This window comes from Thalia democratica, chromosome 4, assembly GCF_965202585.1.
Source record: "Thalia democratica chromosome 4, ktThaDemo2.hap1.1, whole genome shotgun sequence".
Lineage (NCBI taxonomy): Eukaryota > Metazoa > Chordata > Thaliacea > Salpida > Salpidae > Thalia > Thalia democratica.
Window position 1 is genome coordinate 19,244,803 of NC_139168.1, and position 19,837 is coordinate 19,264,639.

General features: G+C 28.2%; 1 protein-coding gene and 1 long non-coding RNA gene across 3 annotated transcripts; one reads left to right on the plus strand and one right to left on the minus strand.

Annotated features, from left to right (window-relative positions):
* Positions 1 to 3,299: 3,299 nt before the first annotated feature.
* On the minus strand, positions 3,300 to 19,367 carry LOC145835181 (zinc transporter ZIP12-like). 2 transcript variants are annotated; one of them, XM_082942744.1, is made up of 14 exons: positions 19,195 to 19,367; positions 18,417 to 18,546; positions 18,001 to 18,110; positions 17,373 to 17,559; positions 16,482 to 17,024; positions 16,282 to 16,433; positions 15,728 to 15,923; positions 9,946 to 10,115; positions 9,280 to 9,444; positions 8,302 to 8,505; positions 7,799 to 7,850; positions 7,318 to 7,470; positions 6,718 to 6,905; positions 3,300 to 4,844 (listed from the first exon to the last, which is right to left on the minus strand). In XM_082942744.1, the coding sequence occupies exons 2-14, from the start codon at positions 18,493 to 18,495 to the stop codon at positions 4,707 to 4,709; spliced, it is 2,337 nt and encodes a 778-aa protein (XP_082798870.1). In that variant the 5' UTR covers positions 18,496 to 18,546; positions 19,195 to 19,367; the 3' UTR covers positions 3,300 to 4,706. The 2 variants fall into 2 exon arrangements, with proteins under 2 accessions (XP_082798870.1, XP_082798869.1); XM_082942743.1 differs by having other exon boundaries at positions 16,282 to 17,024.
* LOC145834865 (uncharacterized) lies at positions 13,517 to 15,294 on the plus strand. Its single transcript, XR_014369795.1, has 2 exons — positions 13,517 to 13,766; positions 14,672 to 15,294. It is a non-coding gene; the product is annotated as an uncharacterized LOC145834865 (long non-coding RNA).
* Positions 19,368 to 19,837: the final 470 nt, after the last annotated feature.

Consider the following 19,837-nt stretch of genomic DNA (forward strand, 5'->3'; position numbering starts at 1 on the left):
AGCTAGACTAAAACTAAAAACAACTAAAATATTCACGAATATTCAGTTCAGTAAAGCAAATACTTTAAAGTTAAACAGACTACATCTTATAAATAAACGTTCCAAAGTATTTCAAATTGTTGAACTTACCACCTTATTGCAAAAACCCGTTGTTTTTTAGTTTATTGTTACAAAAATCTTTTAGACAAGTCTTGGACAAGACGTTAAAAGGTATTCGTGATGTGCGACTCGATAATCGAAAGGTCTTTTGTGCACCAGGTCCTAGGACCAAATATTTTGATCGCATTTACTTTGTCATTCAATAAACAATATTAGCAACAGTATAAAATGAAGTAGAACAACAATATACTTGTGTAAATTTTGGGATTTGACGTTGAGTTTTTTTTTCTATTGGTTTGTTTATACTAGCTAAAAACTTATTCACTTTATCTATAATTTTTCTACTTTCCATCAATTTATATTTGTTTAAAAATACAAATTACTAATTACACTAATCTTATATAATATGAGAAATTTTTTTAAATCAACAGAGTGTCAAAAAATACCACAATCTTTACTTTTGGATTGTTGTCTAAATCCTACAAACTCAAAGTTATTAACATCTAAAGTAAAAACAAAATAAAAAATTTTACATTTGTAATTTCAAGTACTTAACCTGAATAATAATACTAAGATTTATATCACTATTTGTTATTTAGATTAGCATGAAAAAAGTTTTATGTTATAAGTATTTCAAACATGATTAATTTATACAATTAATGTAACATAGTATTAAACGCTTACCGCATTGCATAAATATTTTTAATAATATCTAATACACAAAATGTTTATATGTTTTAGAAGTAAAATATGTGCTACCCAAACAAAATAAAACTCTGGCTATACTTACTAGGGAATGAAAATTTATACTTTTATTGCCTGAAAGATAGACAATAATAATGTTATGGATAATAAAAACTCATCTTTGGAATTTATTTTATATTATTTTATACTAAAGTATAAGGCCTTTTTAGAAAACTACTACAAATTATTTATGTACAGGTGTATTTTACAACTTAAGGAAAATTACTTATATTTTATTACTATAAACATTGGTAGGAAAATATTGATGTATAAAAAGTGAAATTGTCTTTTTGATTTAGGTGATTTAGTTTATAACTTTACATGTTTGAAATTTTTATGTGTTTTCGAAGTATGTTGTTTTTTGACATTGTTTTGTTTTTTGTAATTTGATTTATGTATGTTTTAGTTCTTGAACTGTATATGAATTTCATAACCTATACTTTTAAAGTTTTTTATAAATTTCAACAAGCCTTTTCTTATCGAAGATTTAGTTATAAACATATGCTAGCTTTAAATAAGTCTTTTATTGGGGCATTATTGTCTATAACATAAATTTTTCTTCTACTAATAAAAAATACACCTTTTGATCAAAATATATATGCTTAGCAAGTAAATAAATATATATTTGTTATATTTATATTTGTTTTGTGGGCTAAAAGTCTTTTTGAAGTACTAGTTTTGAGAAACTCTCCATAGTATTAAATTTTATTCCTTAAGTAATTTTTTTTTAATAGTGTAAAAGTTAAATGTTTAGCAGAAGATATTATAAAAAAATGATAACATCTCAAAACAACTCTTAGTCTTTTTTTTTGGATAAATAAGCCAATGTTCCAACTAAGCTAGTTATTTTATTTTAAAATAATTAAAGAGACAAAGAACAGCAATGAAGGATTTTTATTTTTGTGTTTCAAGCATAAAAAACAGCTACCTAATATCACAAACACTAATAAAGTATCACTATTAAACGTTAGAAACTAAAACTAATACTATTTAGACAAAGAAATACATAATGGAAATTTATATAAAACCTTTTAAAACTTTAAAACAAATACCAACTTTCATTTATAACTACTCAGTTGTAGATTTAAGTACAAAAATTCATCATATACTAAGAATATAAATTTTCTACCTCGTTAGAGATTGTTGATTAAAGCATAATTTATTGTCCCTTGTACCTGTCCTGGACAAGACATTAAAAGGTATTCGTGGTGTGCGACTGGACAACTGTAAGATTCTTCACCAGGTCTCAGGACCAAATATTTTGAGCGTATTTTTTACCGGTTAATTTTTAATAGCACGGTCAAAATTTAGTTTAAGGATGTAAAGGGCTATTTAAACATAAATAAAGATTACTCAGGAATCTTCTCAAATACAAAATTATAAATCTTATACGCGGTGTTGAACAAAATAATCAAAAAGTTTTCATGATTTTGTCACAATACTGAAGTAAAAATATTAGCATCCAAATTTTTTGTGAAGTTTTATTTTGATTAACAATAAGTGCAATCTAATATATCAAACTACTTGTATCAAATAGCAAAAACAAAATTTATAAAATATTGTAATAATAAAAATTCATTTGTTAAATAAAAATAATTAATAATGAACTTAACCACACAAAACTCATTATTTATTACTGATGACGCAAACATTTTATTTTTTTCTGGCCGGAACAAACTTTGATTGCTAAACAAAGAAATTAGCTACAAAACAGCTTATTTCATTATTATGAGTTTTTTTTAGGTGTTATGGTAGTTTTTAATAAAAAATGACAGCTTAAAATAAATTTATAAATACTTTTACATTAACACAGTTAAAGATGTGTGTAAATTTTGAAAAGCTGTTTAAGTCTAATTGTTTGCCTGCAACTATTTTAACTGTATACTCGTTTTCAAATCATACGAACTTTGTTACGGGGGTTGGTCATATTAATAAGTTGATGATTTTATCACTGATAATTAGAAAGTTATAATTCAAAAATTTTAATTTTTTTATCAAAGAAACTTACTTAGAATTATATCGGTTAGTAATACAAATTTAAGATTATACTTATTAGATGTATATGGTCTCGTAATTGGTTTACATGGTTGGTCAAATACAAAAAAAAACAATTTTTTATTTCATGAATATCTTGTTTTTGATTTTTTAAAACTATTACCAAGTTTAAAAAAGTATTTGATTGATACAGATTAGTTAAAAAAGCTCAAACTAAACATACAATGAAACACTGAACAAAACTACTTAGACCGTATTTTACGTTTTAGTTTTGGTTAGGTAATACTCAATAGGTTTTGTTATTTTATTACAAAAATACTGGTTAAAGTATATATATTTGAAAATTTCAGTTTCCTATTAATCTAAAAATTTAAACTTATTAAATATTTGCTTGCTTATTTAAAAAAATTCAAAACTAATACTGATGTACTTTTTAAGTAATAAAATACGTAACTTTTAATTTTAGTAGTTTATTGATAGTAATAACAGTTTTGATGCAAATAAGTTTTTGAAAACTCCAAAAAATAGCTTTCTACCAAAAAAAAGCTCGCAAAGTTTAAAATTTGAATAAAAATAAATTTTAAAGCACTTATTATAGACGTAAAAAATTATAAAAGTCATTAAGGTTAGTTCAAGTGCAAATTATAAAAGAAAAATTACATACATTGTGGTTTGTAATATACCGTGGTTTTTAAATTGGCGAAAAGCATTAAAAAGGATTTTATTAAATATTTTGCATTATATTTTTACAAAAGTTCGCAATACAAAAAAATGCTTTATGACTAAAAGAGAACAGTAAACCTGTTAAGATAATCTAAAACTCAATTTTGTTGTAAAGTAAAAAAATTAGTTTTAATTAAATGCTGTAAAAAACGTAACTGTAACTAAAAGAACTAACATTTCTATAATTGCTGTTGAAGATACCACATAAAAAAAGAGTACAAAAAGCTGCAATCAAAATATAAGAATTCCAAGGCGGCTTACAAGTATCAAGCTAAACGTGAAAAGAAAAATACAGACAAAAAGAAAAACATCAATAAGATTTTTTCTGATTTGTTTTATGTTTTGGACGTCTCTTACAGGTTTAAAATCAACTAGAAAATATTAATCTAAAGTTTAAAACACCATTTTTTTTAATTAATCAAACTTAGCAAAACTAAGATCTCGCTTATTAAAATGTTGTTTCAGTTTACTTATCTTTTGTTTGATTGTAAAATGGCTAAGTGCAAAAAAACAGTGAAGAAAAAAGTTAACAACAAAACTTAAAAAAACCTAGAAGTACTTGTGTTTAAGTTTTTTTGTTAAAATATCTTTTTTATATCGTTATAAAAACTTAACTTAACTTGAAATTGAAAATTTTTGATTTTTTTCAAAAGTATTTTGTTTATAAAGATCTATTTGATTATAGAACTTTAAAAGAAAACTACAAACACTGTCTAACTCACATTACAAAATTACTTTTGCTTAAAAAAATATTTTAACTAAAGTCTTGTTAATAAAAACTAAGACTACAGAAAAGTGTTTGAAAGATATGTAATAACATAAACATTAAACAAACTTATTACTTTTAAGTTGGGATTTTTACTGAGCTATTTTAACACGCCCGAAAATCGAAATCAGTATAAAACAGATACCTAAAGTCACAAAAGAAGAAAAAAACACAAAAAAGTTACAGTTCAGTAATTAATTTAATCTTTAAAATTTTTCTTATTAGATGTTTATGGAAACTAGCTATCTAGAGTTTATTTAAGACGGCCGTAATAATATAATAAACGTCAAATTAGTTTTTTGAAAACTGAAAAGAAATTCAGAAAAAAGTTCAGATAACATTGAATTGTGCTTTTTTACCATTTTATCTTACCAAATGCTTATGAGAACCCGTTGATGATGTCCTCTTCGTAGATGGACAGCAACAGAAGGATGCCCCACCCCATCAAAAGTCCCAGGTTCTGGACCAGGAAGGTCAAAATCGGTCGGTTGGACCTCGCATTCACCATATCGTGCATCTTAAATTAATATTTTGATAATTTATTTATTTTATTGATTAATTGAATAAATATTATTTATCAAACTCTGGAAGTTACACTATTATTAAAACCTCTGCATATGGTTTACAAATTTAAAAGCTTTTAAAAACTGAGCATTTTAATATTTAAACTAAGTAGATGCTTTTAAATAGAGTTCAAAACAGAAGTTATGTGAAAAGTTGAACGCATTTGTTTTTTTATATTGTTGAGTATCGTTTGTGTTCCTTATTTAGAGAACACAAAAGCATATTTATTGGTTAAAAAGTAAAAACTTTAAAGTTTTTAAAGTCTTCTTGAAACAATTTCGTTTTGAATGAATTGTAAACAGAAAACAGTTTTTTGAATAACTTATAGTCATACTAGTCTATAAAATAAACTACAATAAAATGTTCAATAACATATGAAAACAAAATAGTTGTAAAAAAAAAAACTTTAATTATGGTTGAAACTAGTTATTGAAAAAAGTACATTAAGTTATTTAATAACGAATCTCTATAAAAAGTTTTAAAACAATATGCTTTAAAATATTTACTTAAAAGTTTTAAAAAGTTTGTAGAAAGACTATATGTGTTAACTGTCCATAAGAACGTTAGTTTTAATAATTTTCTCATTAAAACAATAAGCTGTGCTAATGAGCTTTGAAAATTTGGTATAAAATAGTAAACAAAAACACTACTTTTTATAAACTTTTAAATATGTTTGATTTATGTGTTACAAAACTTCTGTGTATTGCAATGAAGAAGCATACGGTTTTATTTTGTTTGTTGAGTACTGCTTTTTAATAAAAAAAGAATGGAATACTAAATTCAACAAAAGTAAGTTTTTAGTGAAAAAAGTGTTGATTGCACAACAAAACAATTTTTGTTATTTTAGTCATTTGAAAAACATATTTTATACTGGAATTTGTAGAACTCAAGTTTAAAATAACATAACTAAAGCTAATATCAAACTAGGTATTGTTCTATTATTGTTTTTGACATTAAAGTTATGATAACAGTGTTAAATAAACACCAGGAAACTATATAAGAAAAAACGTTTCAATGTAAAAGTGAAAAAGTAAACTACTTAGCTTTTCATATCACCACCCATACTCCCTACTTTATTAACTAAAGAGATTGTTAAATAGCTTCACAAAATTTAAACAAAATTTAAAAATAGAGTTTCAGTATTTCCAGTAGTTATACAAACTTAAGTTTAATATACAAACAAACAACACTTAAGAACAAGATATATTCCAACATTCAAACATTAAGAACATTCCAACATTTGTTTATATAAAAAATTAAAAGTATCAACAAACGATATATATGAAAACATATATATATATATATGAACATTTCTAAAGTACTTATTTTTCTTAAATAAAAAAAAACAGAATAACAATATAAACAAACGTTATATATGTGAGCTTCCCGGCAATATCTATATACTTTTTAACAAAGTAAACAAACTGGATATATCAACAAAGCTAATATATACTAACATCCAAGTAATGTTTTTTAAATATAATGAACAAAATAACGATATTAACAAAGGATATATGTATATTTATCAACATTCTAGCAATATTTGATACATATACAACTTATTTAAATATTTTTTTGTTGATTAACATACTGGGTGAAAAAAGCGTTTAGAGCATTTAAACAGCTGTAGAAAGCAACAGTTTAACAATATACTACAACTACAATAAACAAACTAACAGTATCAAAAAAAAAAAGTATATTAAAATCTCATAAATGTTTTTTATATTTATAATAAACAAACTAACAATGTCAAAAAGTGCAATGTGTATGAACATCCCAGTAACATTTATATATATGTATATAAAATTATAATAAAACAAACTAACAATATCAACGAAGGAGATGTATATGAACATCCCTGCAATGGCGGCCAGCATCCACAGTCTGGCCTCTTCGTTGTCACCGACAGCCAGCCCGATGTACAACCCGATGTAGCAGCAGCATGCGGCAGAAAAATTGAGGAAAATTGCTCGCCACTTGCTGGCGCCGTTCGTAACGTATATCGCGAAATCTCCTGTGGATTGGTTGATTTGATGAAAACTTTTAAATGTGTACTTTTTACTTTATAGATAACTATAAAAGCCGCATTATAAACGATAACAATAACTTAGACTTAGTTTGCTTAATGTAAATACATTTTAAATTATAATGTTATTAATTAGCTTACATTTATCAAAGATTAACATAAACTATTATAAACTGATGATCTCGTTTGATTAGGTTCAAGAAAGTGAAACATTGTTTTGTTGATAAAATTAAAATATTTAAGTTAAAACAATTAACTGGCTAAAACATATGTTTTTGGGATTTTCAATTACTTTTTTATGGTGAAGTATATTTAAATAAAAAAAAAAATATAAATGCATTAGAAAGGGATTGCCAAATTAGCGTATTTTATTGTTCTATCATAAAAAAATAAAACAAACCGAATTCATGGGGTAGTTCGTGGCAGAAAATGGCGATGGAAGTACCCAGTCCCTGAACCCATCCAGTGGCAAAAGCTGCCCCAATGGCAATTCCGTCCCCAAAATTGTGAAGTCCGTCCCCAATCCATACCATAAACACCACTGGTTTCATACCTGGTTATGTTTTATACGATAAAATACTATGAAAGCTTCTGGTTTCAAACCTTAGAATTAATGTATACATATGAAAACTACTGGTTTTATACCTCGAATAAAAAAGTTATATAGAACTTATTTCTGTGATAAATCATTGTTAAATTCAAGAATTCTACATTACATTAGTTTTTTATCAGAGGAAAAGGTTTAAGCTACGAAAATAAGACATACTTAAACAACTACCAGAACTATTTTTTTTACTATCGTATTTATTTTCAATTCAAACAACTGTAAAACTTTAAGAGTGATATATACAATTTTAATGCTTATATACACTTGTTCTAACCCCAAATTCTAACTTCAAGAGGATCTGCATCGACGCTCGTATCTGTAGCAATCTGTACGAGTAAGTAAACATTTTGTTTAAAAACTTACTTATAGCAATAAATATTTTTATAGCAAAAAAGAGATATATTCTGTAAACAACAAAACTTATGAGCTTAAAAATACCAAGTAGTAGAATAATTTTAAACAAAAACTGACTATACTTTCAACGAAGCTATAATCTACTAAAAAAAGTTGTTAAAAAAATTAAAAGTCATAGCAAATAAAAGCAAATATTTAAACTAATAATTAAAAAACTACCGAACAAAGTAGAGTTTAATTTCAAATTAAGAATATAAATGTAAAATTATTGAATAACTTTATTGTTCACTTTTAAACTAAAACTTGAAGTTTATTTTTTTTTGAAGTCTAAGAAAAATATTAGTTAAATTTTAAAGAATATCTAAAACTTAATAAAATAATTTACGTCAGTGTTTTTCGATTTTTTGATTGTAATCAACTTACGACAGAACTTGTGTCGTCATCGGGGACGTAAGCGTTGTTGATTTCGCCACTTTTCTTCTCACCAGCGCCATCAAGCGCCTTCTTGTTGCTTTCTACGTCGTCAATGGAGCTGAAACTCGTCGTATTCTGGCCGTTTTCGATTCTGCCACCGTCGTTGCAGTGGTGTGGGTTTGAGTGGGGATGAGCGTGGAACTTTATCTTGGACTGTTGATATATGATTTTGTTAATTTTGATTTTTAATATGATAAAAATAATAGCAAATTTGATTACAAGTTCTAGCCAAAGGAATTTTTAACATAATAGTATAGATTATTAATTTGATAATTATTTTTTTTGTATATTGTACCAAAACAAAGATATTTTAAACACTTACAATATTAACTTTAATCAGTAAGTTTTATATTCTGTATATACCTTATTTGTGATTAGAAATGTTTTTATTTTTCATACATACACAGTGTTACACTATATTGGTTGGCAGAATTAGTTTGTTGTTGTTGTTGTTTCGGTTTTTAATATGACCTTAAGTTTCAGCCAAACGACAATTTAAAGTAGCTTTATCAGTTGTGTCATTAAAGTTAAAAAAATTTCTAATTCTTAAATTGTTTTGTTAATCCTATATCAAAACAAGATAAGAGTATATAAGAGTAGCTAAACGTAAACTACCTTAATACAACTCTAACGCAACCCTGCCACTTTTTAAATGTCATGACATGTTTATAAGTAAAGGCTAAGTAAACGTATATAGCTTAATTAAAAGTTTGAGCTATTAAAATCTAAAAATTAACCATTTTATGCATTTTTTTAAATATCTTGTTTAAAAACAGCCATGTTAATGATTTAATTTTTAAAAATATATAATGTGTATTATTAAAACCCAACAAAACAACTACTCTTTATTTTTGTAAAAACTAACAATGAAATTTTTACAGCCTTTCCAAAATAAAACTTAAATCAAAAATAAATTTTATCACAAACCCCGGTGAGTTGGTTCCACAGCCTCAACAGCTGCCCGACCAGGTAGAAGAAGTAGATTCCACCGATGACCACTAGGAGCCGCCACACGTGCTTCATCTCTTCCGCTTCCTCTTGAGCTGAATGATCGTGCTCCGCTGAGGCGTCGTGGGAATGGAGGCCCAGGACCTGCGATGGTATCAAATAATATTCATATTCTAATTAATAAACAGATTAAGTTCATGGACTATTTGAACTGTATACCTGTTTTGTTATTTTTAAACAAATTTGTTTCTTTTCCTCTTGTTATTTTGACTTAATATATTTTGCAACAGAATGTTACACTTCATTCACTAGTTGCTAACTAGTGATTTACTATGAGTTGAAAAGGATATACTTAAAACAAAAACAAGTTCTCAACTAAAAAGTTTATAAACTATCAATTTAAAAATAAAAGTGAAAAAATTTTATGACTATGTATTATAAAGATATTAAGTAGATTTTTTCTGGGTAAAGTGTTATTAAAAGTAAAACAAATTTTTACAGGCTATAAACTTATATTAAGCAATTTTACTAATTTTCAATCAAATTAATACATCTGGAAGTGTGAAGAGTATGACATGTATCATATGTTAATAGTAATCATAATAAATACTCATTATAGTTAAATATATTAACAATTATTCAAACCTCAGGAAGTATGTGAAGGATGGCATCGCCGCTCAACGTTCCGATCCCAAGCGCGATGAAGAACTGCATCAGGAGTTGGAACTTGTCCTCCTCAAAGTCCTTGAGAAGAAGGAGACCGCAGAAAGCAAGCAAGCTGATGATCGTCACCGACAATGTGCCGTACCCGTATCCTGTTGAAAAACTAAATTAATATCACAGTTTAAAATTGGTAATTAAGTTTATATCATAAAGTAAAAAAAAATGTCCCGTGTAATGTGAAAATTAAAAAAGTTATAATTGTTCATTTTTCGTATTTGTAACTTTTTAGTATTACTTTTAAATTGTTCATGAAAAAAGGTTTTAAAAGTTCCGTACTCAAATGTTTTGAATGTTTAAATTATAAAATTTGATTGTAAATCAATTTCATGCCTACCCTGTGTAAACGAACAAAACTGTTGGTAAAAACAAAAAAAAAATCTGGTTAAATCAAAGAACCAAGGAAAAAATATATAGTAGCTTAAAAAGTAATGTCTGGATAAAATTGAAGTAACATTTTTTAGATTTAAGTCAGTTGTTTAACTATTAGTTTGTTGTAAAAATATTAAAAGGGAGAAACTTTGCTTTACTTTTTAACATAATTTTAGTTTTTTTCGTAATAAAACCAGCTAATTTAGTTGTGTTTTATCTTAACTTTATAATATATTTACAGTAATTGTTCGATGTGAGTAACAATAAAACGCGATAACAAAAAAAACATCTAAGTTTTTGTTTTACATATAGCTTAACCGTTTTAGTACATTTTTTTGATTAAAAGTTTATTATAACGTTTGTATTCTAACTTAATAAAACATTAATAATTTTTATATTATCTTAAATATGCTCATAAGTTATCAAACAGTTTTTTTATGTAACTTATGTTTTTAAAAGGAGATAGCTAAAACAATGTTGCAAGCCATTGATTTTTCAGAAAAAAAAAAGCTATTTAATTACTTGAGCTTTTAGTATATTTATAGTATATGAAAAGTGTAGTCTAAACTATTGTTACAAAATTTAATTTTTATTTTGAAAATATAATGGCTTTATATAAATTATATGCTTATAGTGCAAACAGGAAGGATATTCAAGAAAGTAAAAATGTTGAACTTTAAACTTGTTTTTGTTTTTGTCAACATAAAGGAGTAAACGTGTTAAAAAATTGTAAACTTATTTGTCAAGTTTTTGTATGTTTCAGCAAAATTTTAATTTAAAATACTTTTGTTTAATCTATTGCAATATTTCTAATGATTATTATTCTATTGCTGGTAAACATTAAAGTAAACATTTGGAAAGAAAAACTTATTTTACTTTACGCTGGTACTAAAAATATAGTTTTTGTCAGCTAAGTTTTGAAGTTAAAATATTTTAAACAGTTTAAAGCTTAAGTAAAATAGTTCCGCTTTTCATCTGTCTCATTTAGAAAAATTAAAGTAGTTTAAGCGTGGAGCATAAATTAATAGTAAAGCAATTGTTCGTTAAACGACAATGCAAAATTACTGTGAGCAGCAACTTAATCAATTTTTTTTTAAAAAAGGAAAAATTAAAAACTTGAGTTTCGTACTCTCGCCATATGTATTTATTAGTTCAAACTTTCAGAATTAAAAGTGATACTAAACTAAGTTTTAATCTCTTTTTTTAAACATTTTTTTTGTCTTTTAAATTAAATCTAATAAATTAATTAAAATTTATTTTAAAATAATTTCTTAAATTTAAAGAAAACATATTATAAAGTTAAACATTGCTTGCAGATAGTGACCTTTTTTAGTCCAAAACATAAATCAACAATTAATAACTTTTTCACATTATTATTTTATTGTTCATAAAAAACACATCAACTTGACTATTTTTTTTTTAATAAAATAACAACTTTAATTGTGCTACTTTTGTTGGACATCTATGTGAAATTATACTTATTTCACTTCAATTGTCCATATGTCGATGCATGCATTAGAATAAATTTTAAAACTTTTTTAATTAATTTTTTTTTAAAAAGACAAGTTTCAAATAAATAATAACAACAGTTCTCTAATTTATATTTTAAATTCTACTCGATATTTTTTGATTGACAAAGGCAAAATAAATACAATTTTGTATTCATTAATTGCCTTGTGTAAAACCAGGTGAGTATGTAAGCTGGCTATTAAAACCGTGCCGAGACACCTGCAAATTCCAACATGCATATTCCAACATGCCGAGACACCTGCAGATTCCAACATGCATATACCAACATGCCGAAACACTTGCAGCTTCCAACATGCAACGAGACACCTGCAATTGTCAACATGTCAAGCCACCTGCAACTGTTAACAAGTCAAGCCACCTGCAACTGTCAACATGTCAAGCCACCTGCAAAAGAGAGAGTAAAAATGTATATAAACGATGAAGCTCATCTACAATTAGGTTACTAAACCTCAACTACCCTACGGAGCAGACCTAGGCCGCTTCAACGGGGCGACTCTTCCTTCGTGGAAGTAGTTGCAGCTTTTCACGTGAGACTTCGAGGCCGGAGACGTGAATGGCAGTACGATACAAAATAGTTGGCTTGGGACTGCGCGGCCGCAGAGGTTAACTAGAGAACGATATAAAACAGCTTACGTGAGACTTCGAGGCCGAAGACGTAAGCTGTGGTACGATATGAAACAATTTTGATAGGATTTCTACGTTCATAAATATTGTATTTTTCACTTTTATCGATATTGAAGTTCGTATAAGATTAATGTGTAGAAAACTTAAGCGTCGCGCACCATTTTGAATCGTTCGTTTGTAAAAGTAATAAATTGTACATAGTTTTTGTTGTTTATTTTATAACTAAATTAAGTTGCTATACCTATTTATATCCGTTAAAGATAGAGATAATTTAATATCCCTTTAAATTACGTTTAAATAAATATGGTATACAATAATGGCGTCCTCGGTCGTGCTCTTAAAACTAACCTTTCGAAGACAAGGCAAACATAAGTAAAGATTTAATTAAAACCGATCAGAAAATAATTTATTTTACTAAGTTATTTTTTAAGAATTCATTCATTTATTAGACTTACAACTCGGAATAATTTCTACAATGCTTTTCTACGTGTAAAACTGAACTTAATTATAGTTTGCGATGATCGCTTATTTGATTTTAGTAAGGATGGTAGTGTAAATCACCGGTCTTTGTGACAGTGAGTGTAAAATTAAAGGTAAAAGCGTGTGGTAAAAGTCTACTATGTTTTATTAAAATGATAGTGTTTATTTCTCGAGTGGTTTAATTGCGAGCAAAAAAAAAAATTTTGCAAAGAATTGCTTAATTTCCTTATGTATGTGCAGTTTTTTTGTCATCTATATTTTTATTTTGTGCTAAATGTGTACAACATTTTAACGCAAAGCTTTTATTATTAAAAAGTCGCTAATCGCATATAAGCCGTCAATGAGCGCATGTAAGCCGCAAAGAAAGCACTTTTAACTCCCATTGCACTTGTTTTTGTCGTAAAAAATTAAATCGCTTTTTATCAGCCGCACAGACATAAAGGCATTTAATTTGCAGCAATGAAAATCGCTCTTGATTTAAGTGCTCCAGTACTAGAAATAAAACAGTTAAAAAGAGTGCTTATGTATGCGTACTTATTCCACCCGGAAGGTAAAAACTCGATTTAGCAACAAAACAATATATGTATGTGAAGAAAAGCGATTGTTGTTCAAACACTTCATTAAATAATCTATGACAGCTATGTATCTTGAACAGAAGTAAAAGCACTTATAAAATGAAGTTGACCAAGTCATTTATTAACAGTCTGCAAATCAACCAAAGTCAAACATTAACATCTACAGTAAGACAAAGCAAAGTTTAAACTTTGTAAATAACTTTAAAAACTATATATCTTTATATGTGTATATTTGTGTAAATATTGTTTAAACATAAAAAACTAAAAAAAACTGTTTGTTGTATATAGTTAAAATTTGCATATGATACAAAGTTCTCTCAACTATAGAAATATACTTGTAAAAATATTTATTCTTTATTTTGCTTTAGACATTTTATATGACTTAAGTATATTTATTGAATTTACAAATTAAGTTGTTAGTTTTTTAATTTTTACTGCATGAGTTAAGTATTTTAAGAGTAAATGTTTCAAAATAAAAACTAATTTAAAAATTTCAAGTTCATAAGCCTATTGTATCAACACCTAAATAACAAGTTGTTTACAATAAGATAAAAAATACTATGTGGTTTGTTTAAACAAAATGTATGTTATTTTTTGCGTCAATGCCTTAGCGTTTTTAGTCTTAGATAATTGTATCGATGATTCTCGTTTTTGGTTTTTTAGTGATTGCTTGTGAATATTGCAGACAAAAATAAGATTTTGGAGTTTGAAATTATTTTGGTGTTTTTATTATTTAATTTTCAATGGCAACAAAACTGTATTACAACGTGTAAATTTTTATTTCTTTTTTTTTGCAAATTTAAAAAAAAAAAAAATTTTTTATAACAGAGTCGATGTTGGACATCTATGTGAAATTATACTTATTTCACTTCAATTGTCCATATGTCGATGCATGCATTAGAATAAATTTTAAAACTTTTTTAATTAATTTTTTTTTAAAAAGACAAGTTTCAAATAAATAATAACAACAGTTCTCTAATTTATATTTTAAATTCTACTCGATATTTTTTGATTGACAAAGGCAAAATAAATACAATTTTGTATTCATTAATTGCCTTGTGTAAAACCAGGTGAGTATGTAAGCTGGCTATTAAAACCGTGCCGAGACACCTGCAAATTCCAACATGCATATTCCAACATGCCGAGACACCTGCAGATTCCAACATGCATATACCAACATGCCGAAACACTTGCAGCTTCCAACATGCAACGAGACACCTGCAATTGTCAACATGTCAAGCCACCTGCAACTGTTAACAAGTCAAGCCACCTGCAACTGTCAACATGTCAAGCCACCTGCAAAAGAGAGAGTAAAAATGTATATAAACGATGAAGCTCATCTACAATTAGGTTACTAAACCTCAACTACCCTACGGAGCGGACCTAGGCCGCTTCAACGGGGCGACTCTTCCTTCGTGGAAGTAGTTGCAGCTTTTCACGTGAGACTTCGAGGCCGGAGACGTGAATGGCAGTACGATACAAAATAGTTGGCTTGGGACTGCGCGGCCGCAGAGGTTAACTAGAGAACGATATAAAACAGCTTACGTGAGACTTCGAGGCCGAAGACGTAAGCTGTGGTACGATATGAAACAATTTTGATAGGATTTCTACGTTCATAAATATTGTATTTTTCACTTTTATCGATATTGAAGTTCGTATAAGATTAATGTGTAGAAAACTTAAGCGTCGCGCACCATTTTGAATCGTTCGTTTGTAAAAGTAATAAATTGTACATAGTTTTTGTTGTTTATTTTATAACTAAATTAAGTTGCTATACCTATTTATATCCGTTAAAGATAGAGATAATTTAATATCCCTTTAAATTACGTTTAAATAAATATGGTATACAATACTTTCACTGCTTGAAGCTAGCAATTTTTTTCTTAGGTTCACAAAACTAATTTTTAAAAACCCTTAAAAATATGTTCACTATATGCTCTGCTAAGCATCTTTAGGCTTACCATAGCACGAAGAGATAACATTCAATCTTTAACACAATATAGATAACATAGTTTTAACATAAAATTTTTATAATAATAAAGTAATAACATTTAACTATCTAATATTTAATTCAACCTACATCAACAGTGATAACGTTCAATGTTTCATAAAAAAAAAAAACCAACTCAGCGCCTTGGTCCACTCCGGATCGCTCGCGCCACCGCTCGCTGCAGCTTCTTTCGCCTTGCACGCTCCACTCATCACCTGCTGCAGAATGACCGGGCACACCCGCTTGAACCCCTCCCTCGTAAGTACGCGGTCGCTCGTGTTTTGATTGAGTTCGCTCAGAGCCATCGATATGTACTCTTCGGGAAGGTAGCACTGTTTTTTTGGTTTGTGTTGAAAACCTTGCCTGGTACTTTTAAGGGTGTAAAAATAACAGAATAACATTTAAATCATATTACTTTCAGGTCGTTTAATTGTATAAATTAGAAAGAGTTTTTTTTCACACACTTTTAATACTATATGTTTTTTTACTGATTTTCGTTTTTGCTGCTGGATCAAAAAACTGATATTTTATTTTAAAAACACCTAACTCAATTTAGAATCGGTTATTTTAAAACGCTATAATTTCTTTCATAACAGGAAAGACAAAAAAAAAACAACTGTGTAGAAATTTGTATTAAACGTTAACTACAACGAAAAAAAACTTGTTATTTGTTTTAAAATTAGTCACTACCTTGTTAAACTCATCACTGGAAGTACCGCCGTCTTCAGTCGACCTCCTTCTTCTAGAGGTGACTTCATCTTCGTGACTTTCTCCCTCTTCGTGATCGTGATCTGCACTCGCGGATGTTGTTGCGTTGACTTCATGATCGTGATCTTCGTGAGGTGTTGCTACTGTTGTTGCGTTGACTTCATGATCGTGATCTCCGTGAGGTGTTGCTACTGTTGCTTCGTCTTCATGATCGTGATCATGGTCTTCTTCGTGTGATTCGGTTGTTGTCTCGCTGTGGTCCTCTTCCTCATGGTCATGATCTTCACCTTCCGCGTGATCATGTTCCTCATCTGCGTGATCGTGTTCCTCATCATCTGCGTGATCGTGTTCCTCATCATCTGCGTGATCGTGTTCCTCATCTGCGTGATCGTGTTCCTCATCTTCTGCGTGATCGTGTTCCTCATCTGCGTGATCGTGTTCCTCATCTGCGTGATCGTGTTCCTCATCCGCATGATCATGTTCCTCATCTGCGTGATCGTGTTCCTCATCTGCGTGATCAGGTTCCTCATCTGCGTGATCGTGCTCCTCATCTTCTGCGTGATCGTGTTCCCCCTCTTCTTCGCCTTCCGCGTGACTGTGCGCTTCTTCCTCGCCGTGGTCGTGACCTCCTCCTTCTTCCGCGTGACTCCCGTGATCGTGTCCTTCGTGCGACTCCTCCTCCTGAATTTCGCCGACTCCCATCCCGTGCAAGAGCTCGGTGAAAGCTGTTTTTGTTGTTTAAGTTTTTTTTATTTATTTTAATTCAAGCCTCGTGATTATTTTTATTGCAAATTTACAAGTAATTGACAAAAGGATCAAAACTATAATTTCACTTTTCAAACATAATTTGCAAAACAGTCATTTGGATGAAAATTTTGTATACTGATTCATTATTTTTTGTACTTTAATGTTTTGATTTTAGAGTTTTTAATTGTTAATCAGATATTTTGAAACCAACAATTAGGTAAAGTTTGTTCATTATTATTTAAATAACATAAATGAAGCCTAACTAAACTATTAAAATTTTTCACAGTGGATTTTTATTAACTAACTTAACAAAGAGTTTAACAAACCATCTTGAGACAAAGTGGTAGCTCCGGCTTCGACAGAGGAGAATATTTCGTCGATGAAAGCGTCGGTGTTGGGCAGAATGCACTGCAGGTTGTTCAGTCTGATAAGCAGGTTCGTGCGAAGGTCGTTTATTTCATCTTCGGTTGAAAGACACTCACCAATTGATACGAAGTCTCCAGTTGACATGCACTGAAATAACGTTTTATAACTTGATTTCTTGAACTGGAATGTAAGAGGCTTGATTTAAATGTTTTTAGTAGTACATTATTAAAACTATTTTAGAACAGATTTTTTCTGTATGCTGAATTAACTGGTATAGACAGTTTTATTACTTTAAAGTTTATACAAGATAACTAAAATAGCTTTAGAAAAATATGTTTTTCCCGAAATTATGTATTTTAAAGTCTAAAAGAGCTGCATTATTGCAGCAGTTAGTTTTTCAATTGTCATCGTTGTAAACAGAAACAGTTTCCAAAAAAAAACTTTGGAGGGCAGTTTTGATTTAAAAAATTAAGTTATATTAAATAACACTTCTTGCTAGCTAAACAAAACCATTTTCACACTTTGTTTTATAAAAAATATTTAAGTCAGTATTTTTTCTATTATTTAATAAAAGTTCAATCAACTAACAGTGGCGTCGTACTTGAATGGCACATTGCTGTTTTCACGAATGTCTTGCAACAAAACATCTACGGACGAACTACACAACTCCTCACTACTAGTTGGTACTGAGGCTACACCTTTAAAAAGTTTTTTTTGTATATTTTTGGTTGACAATAAAATTTAAAAGTCTTTTTTTACGTTTAGTTAAAAAACTAGTCCTAAAACATACAAAGTGTGTACACAATTAACTACGGCATAAAAATTGAGAAATTAAGCATGTTTTCCTAGGACAATAATTAATTAAAAAATATTTTGTTTTAAATAAGTTAGTTCTGATATGTTGATTATCTTAAACAGAAGATTAACGTTTTTCGATAGACTCTAAACTTATGTAAAAAAAATCTTTTTGTTTGTATACATTCTAAGATTACACTTCAACTTACTTTCGAACGGAACGCATTCTTGGCTTGACAGGTATTTAACAGCGACTTTTGTGAAACTATTGAAAGTTTCTAAGCTCATAGAACTGTTGTCTGGTGAAAGTACAAAGAACACATCATTGGCTTTCAAGCACTGAAAAGTATGTGAAATAAAAATACAATAAATAATAGTACAACAAATATTTTAGATTCAGTTGCGTCATATATTAGTTTTAGTTACTGTAGATAGATAAAATCTAAACATTAAAAAAAAAGTGTTTATGTTTATTTCCTATATAACTTTAAACTTAGTAACATTTCGGCTTAATTGAATACTAATAAGGCAATATTTCTTACTAAGTAATACTGTGTTTGTTTTGTGTTTTTTTTGATGCAATCAACCAAACTTGTAATAAATTTTTATAGTAAAACCAGCTAAGTACCGGTGTAAAAAAAACTAGTTAATTTTTAGTTAAAAACTTATTTTATATACTTATAATTGACCTAAACTAAACAGTTTTACTTATTATTTTGTTTTATTTGTCGTTTAATTAGTGGCAAAAGTTTTAAAGAATAACATATACACGTGCATACCTACTAAACTGAAAAATAAAAGAAAATAATTATTTAATGAAGCAAGTAGCTAAGTTATAAAGCAGCTCTATTTCATTATAACGTAAACTATACTCTTATTTTTGATAACTATTTCGTAAAAAGTTTTGCGATATAAATGATTAGCTAAGATAAGCCAAAAACTTAACTCATTTAAAGTTAATGTTTTAAATAAAAAAAAACAACTTACTGTTTGGTTTATCCTGTCCAGGTATGTTTGTAAAACGTCCACGGTTAGAGAGTGACCACCTTCACCTATTCCTTCTAGAAACTCACTTACCAGATCTTCATGGGTGTGGGGATCGTCCTGGCAACTGACTGTTGCTATGGAAACTAGTAGAATAGGGAGTAAAAATTTTAACATGTTCTGAAAAATATTCTGAATAACAATCGTAGTTTTGAGTGTGTATATTTTGTTCAATTAAAGTTGTTTACACACAATAAATTTTTCAATTTTTATAAAAACCAATATGCATATAATAAAAGAACTACAATTTAAAGTTAAAGAAGATTTTTTAATGATTTATCAATTTGTATCAGAAGCTAGAATTATCTGAAATTAACTTTAATAATACAATAAATAATAGTAAAAACATAAGCAAGTTAATAAAGATTTGTATAAAATTGATACAATTAAAAAACTGTTCCTAACAAATATATTTCTTTTTTTAATACTATATATACCAAACAAGTAAGGTGGTTGAAGTTGTAAGATAGACTTAAACCTTATGTAATACACACAAAAAACTTTTTTTAAAATAATCTTAAAATTGCACACAACAATTTTATGCTACCGTTTGGAAATAGAGAATTTTTAACCTCAATTTTATATA

Bases quoted from the DNA above. Each gene is read 5' to 3' on its own strand.
- LOC145835181 (XM_082942743.1), bottom strand. From the start codon at position 18,495: ATGAGCTTAGAAACTTTCAATAGTTTCACAAAAGTCGCTGTTAAATAC. The intron at 17,560-18,000 runs GTTAGTTGATTG...ACGTTATTTCAG, and splicing joins CATTCAAGTACGACGCCACT to TGCATGTCAACTGGAGACTT. The intron at 8,506-9,279 runs GTTTGTGATAAA...ATATATCAACAG, and splicing joins TGTGGAACCAACTCACCGGG to TCCAAGATAAAGTTCCACGC.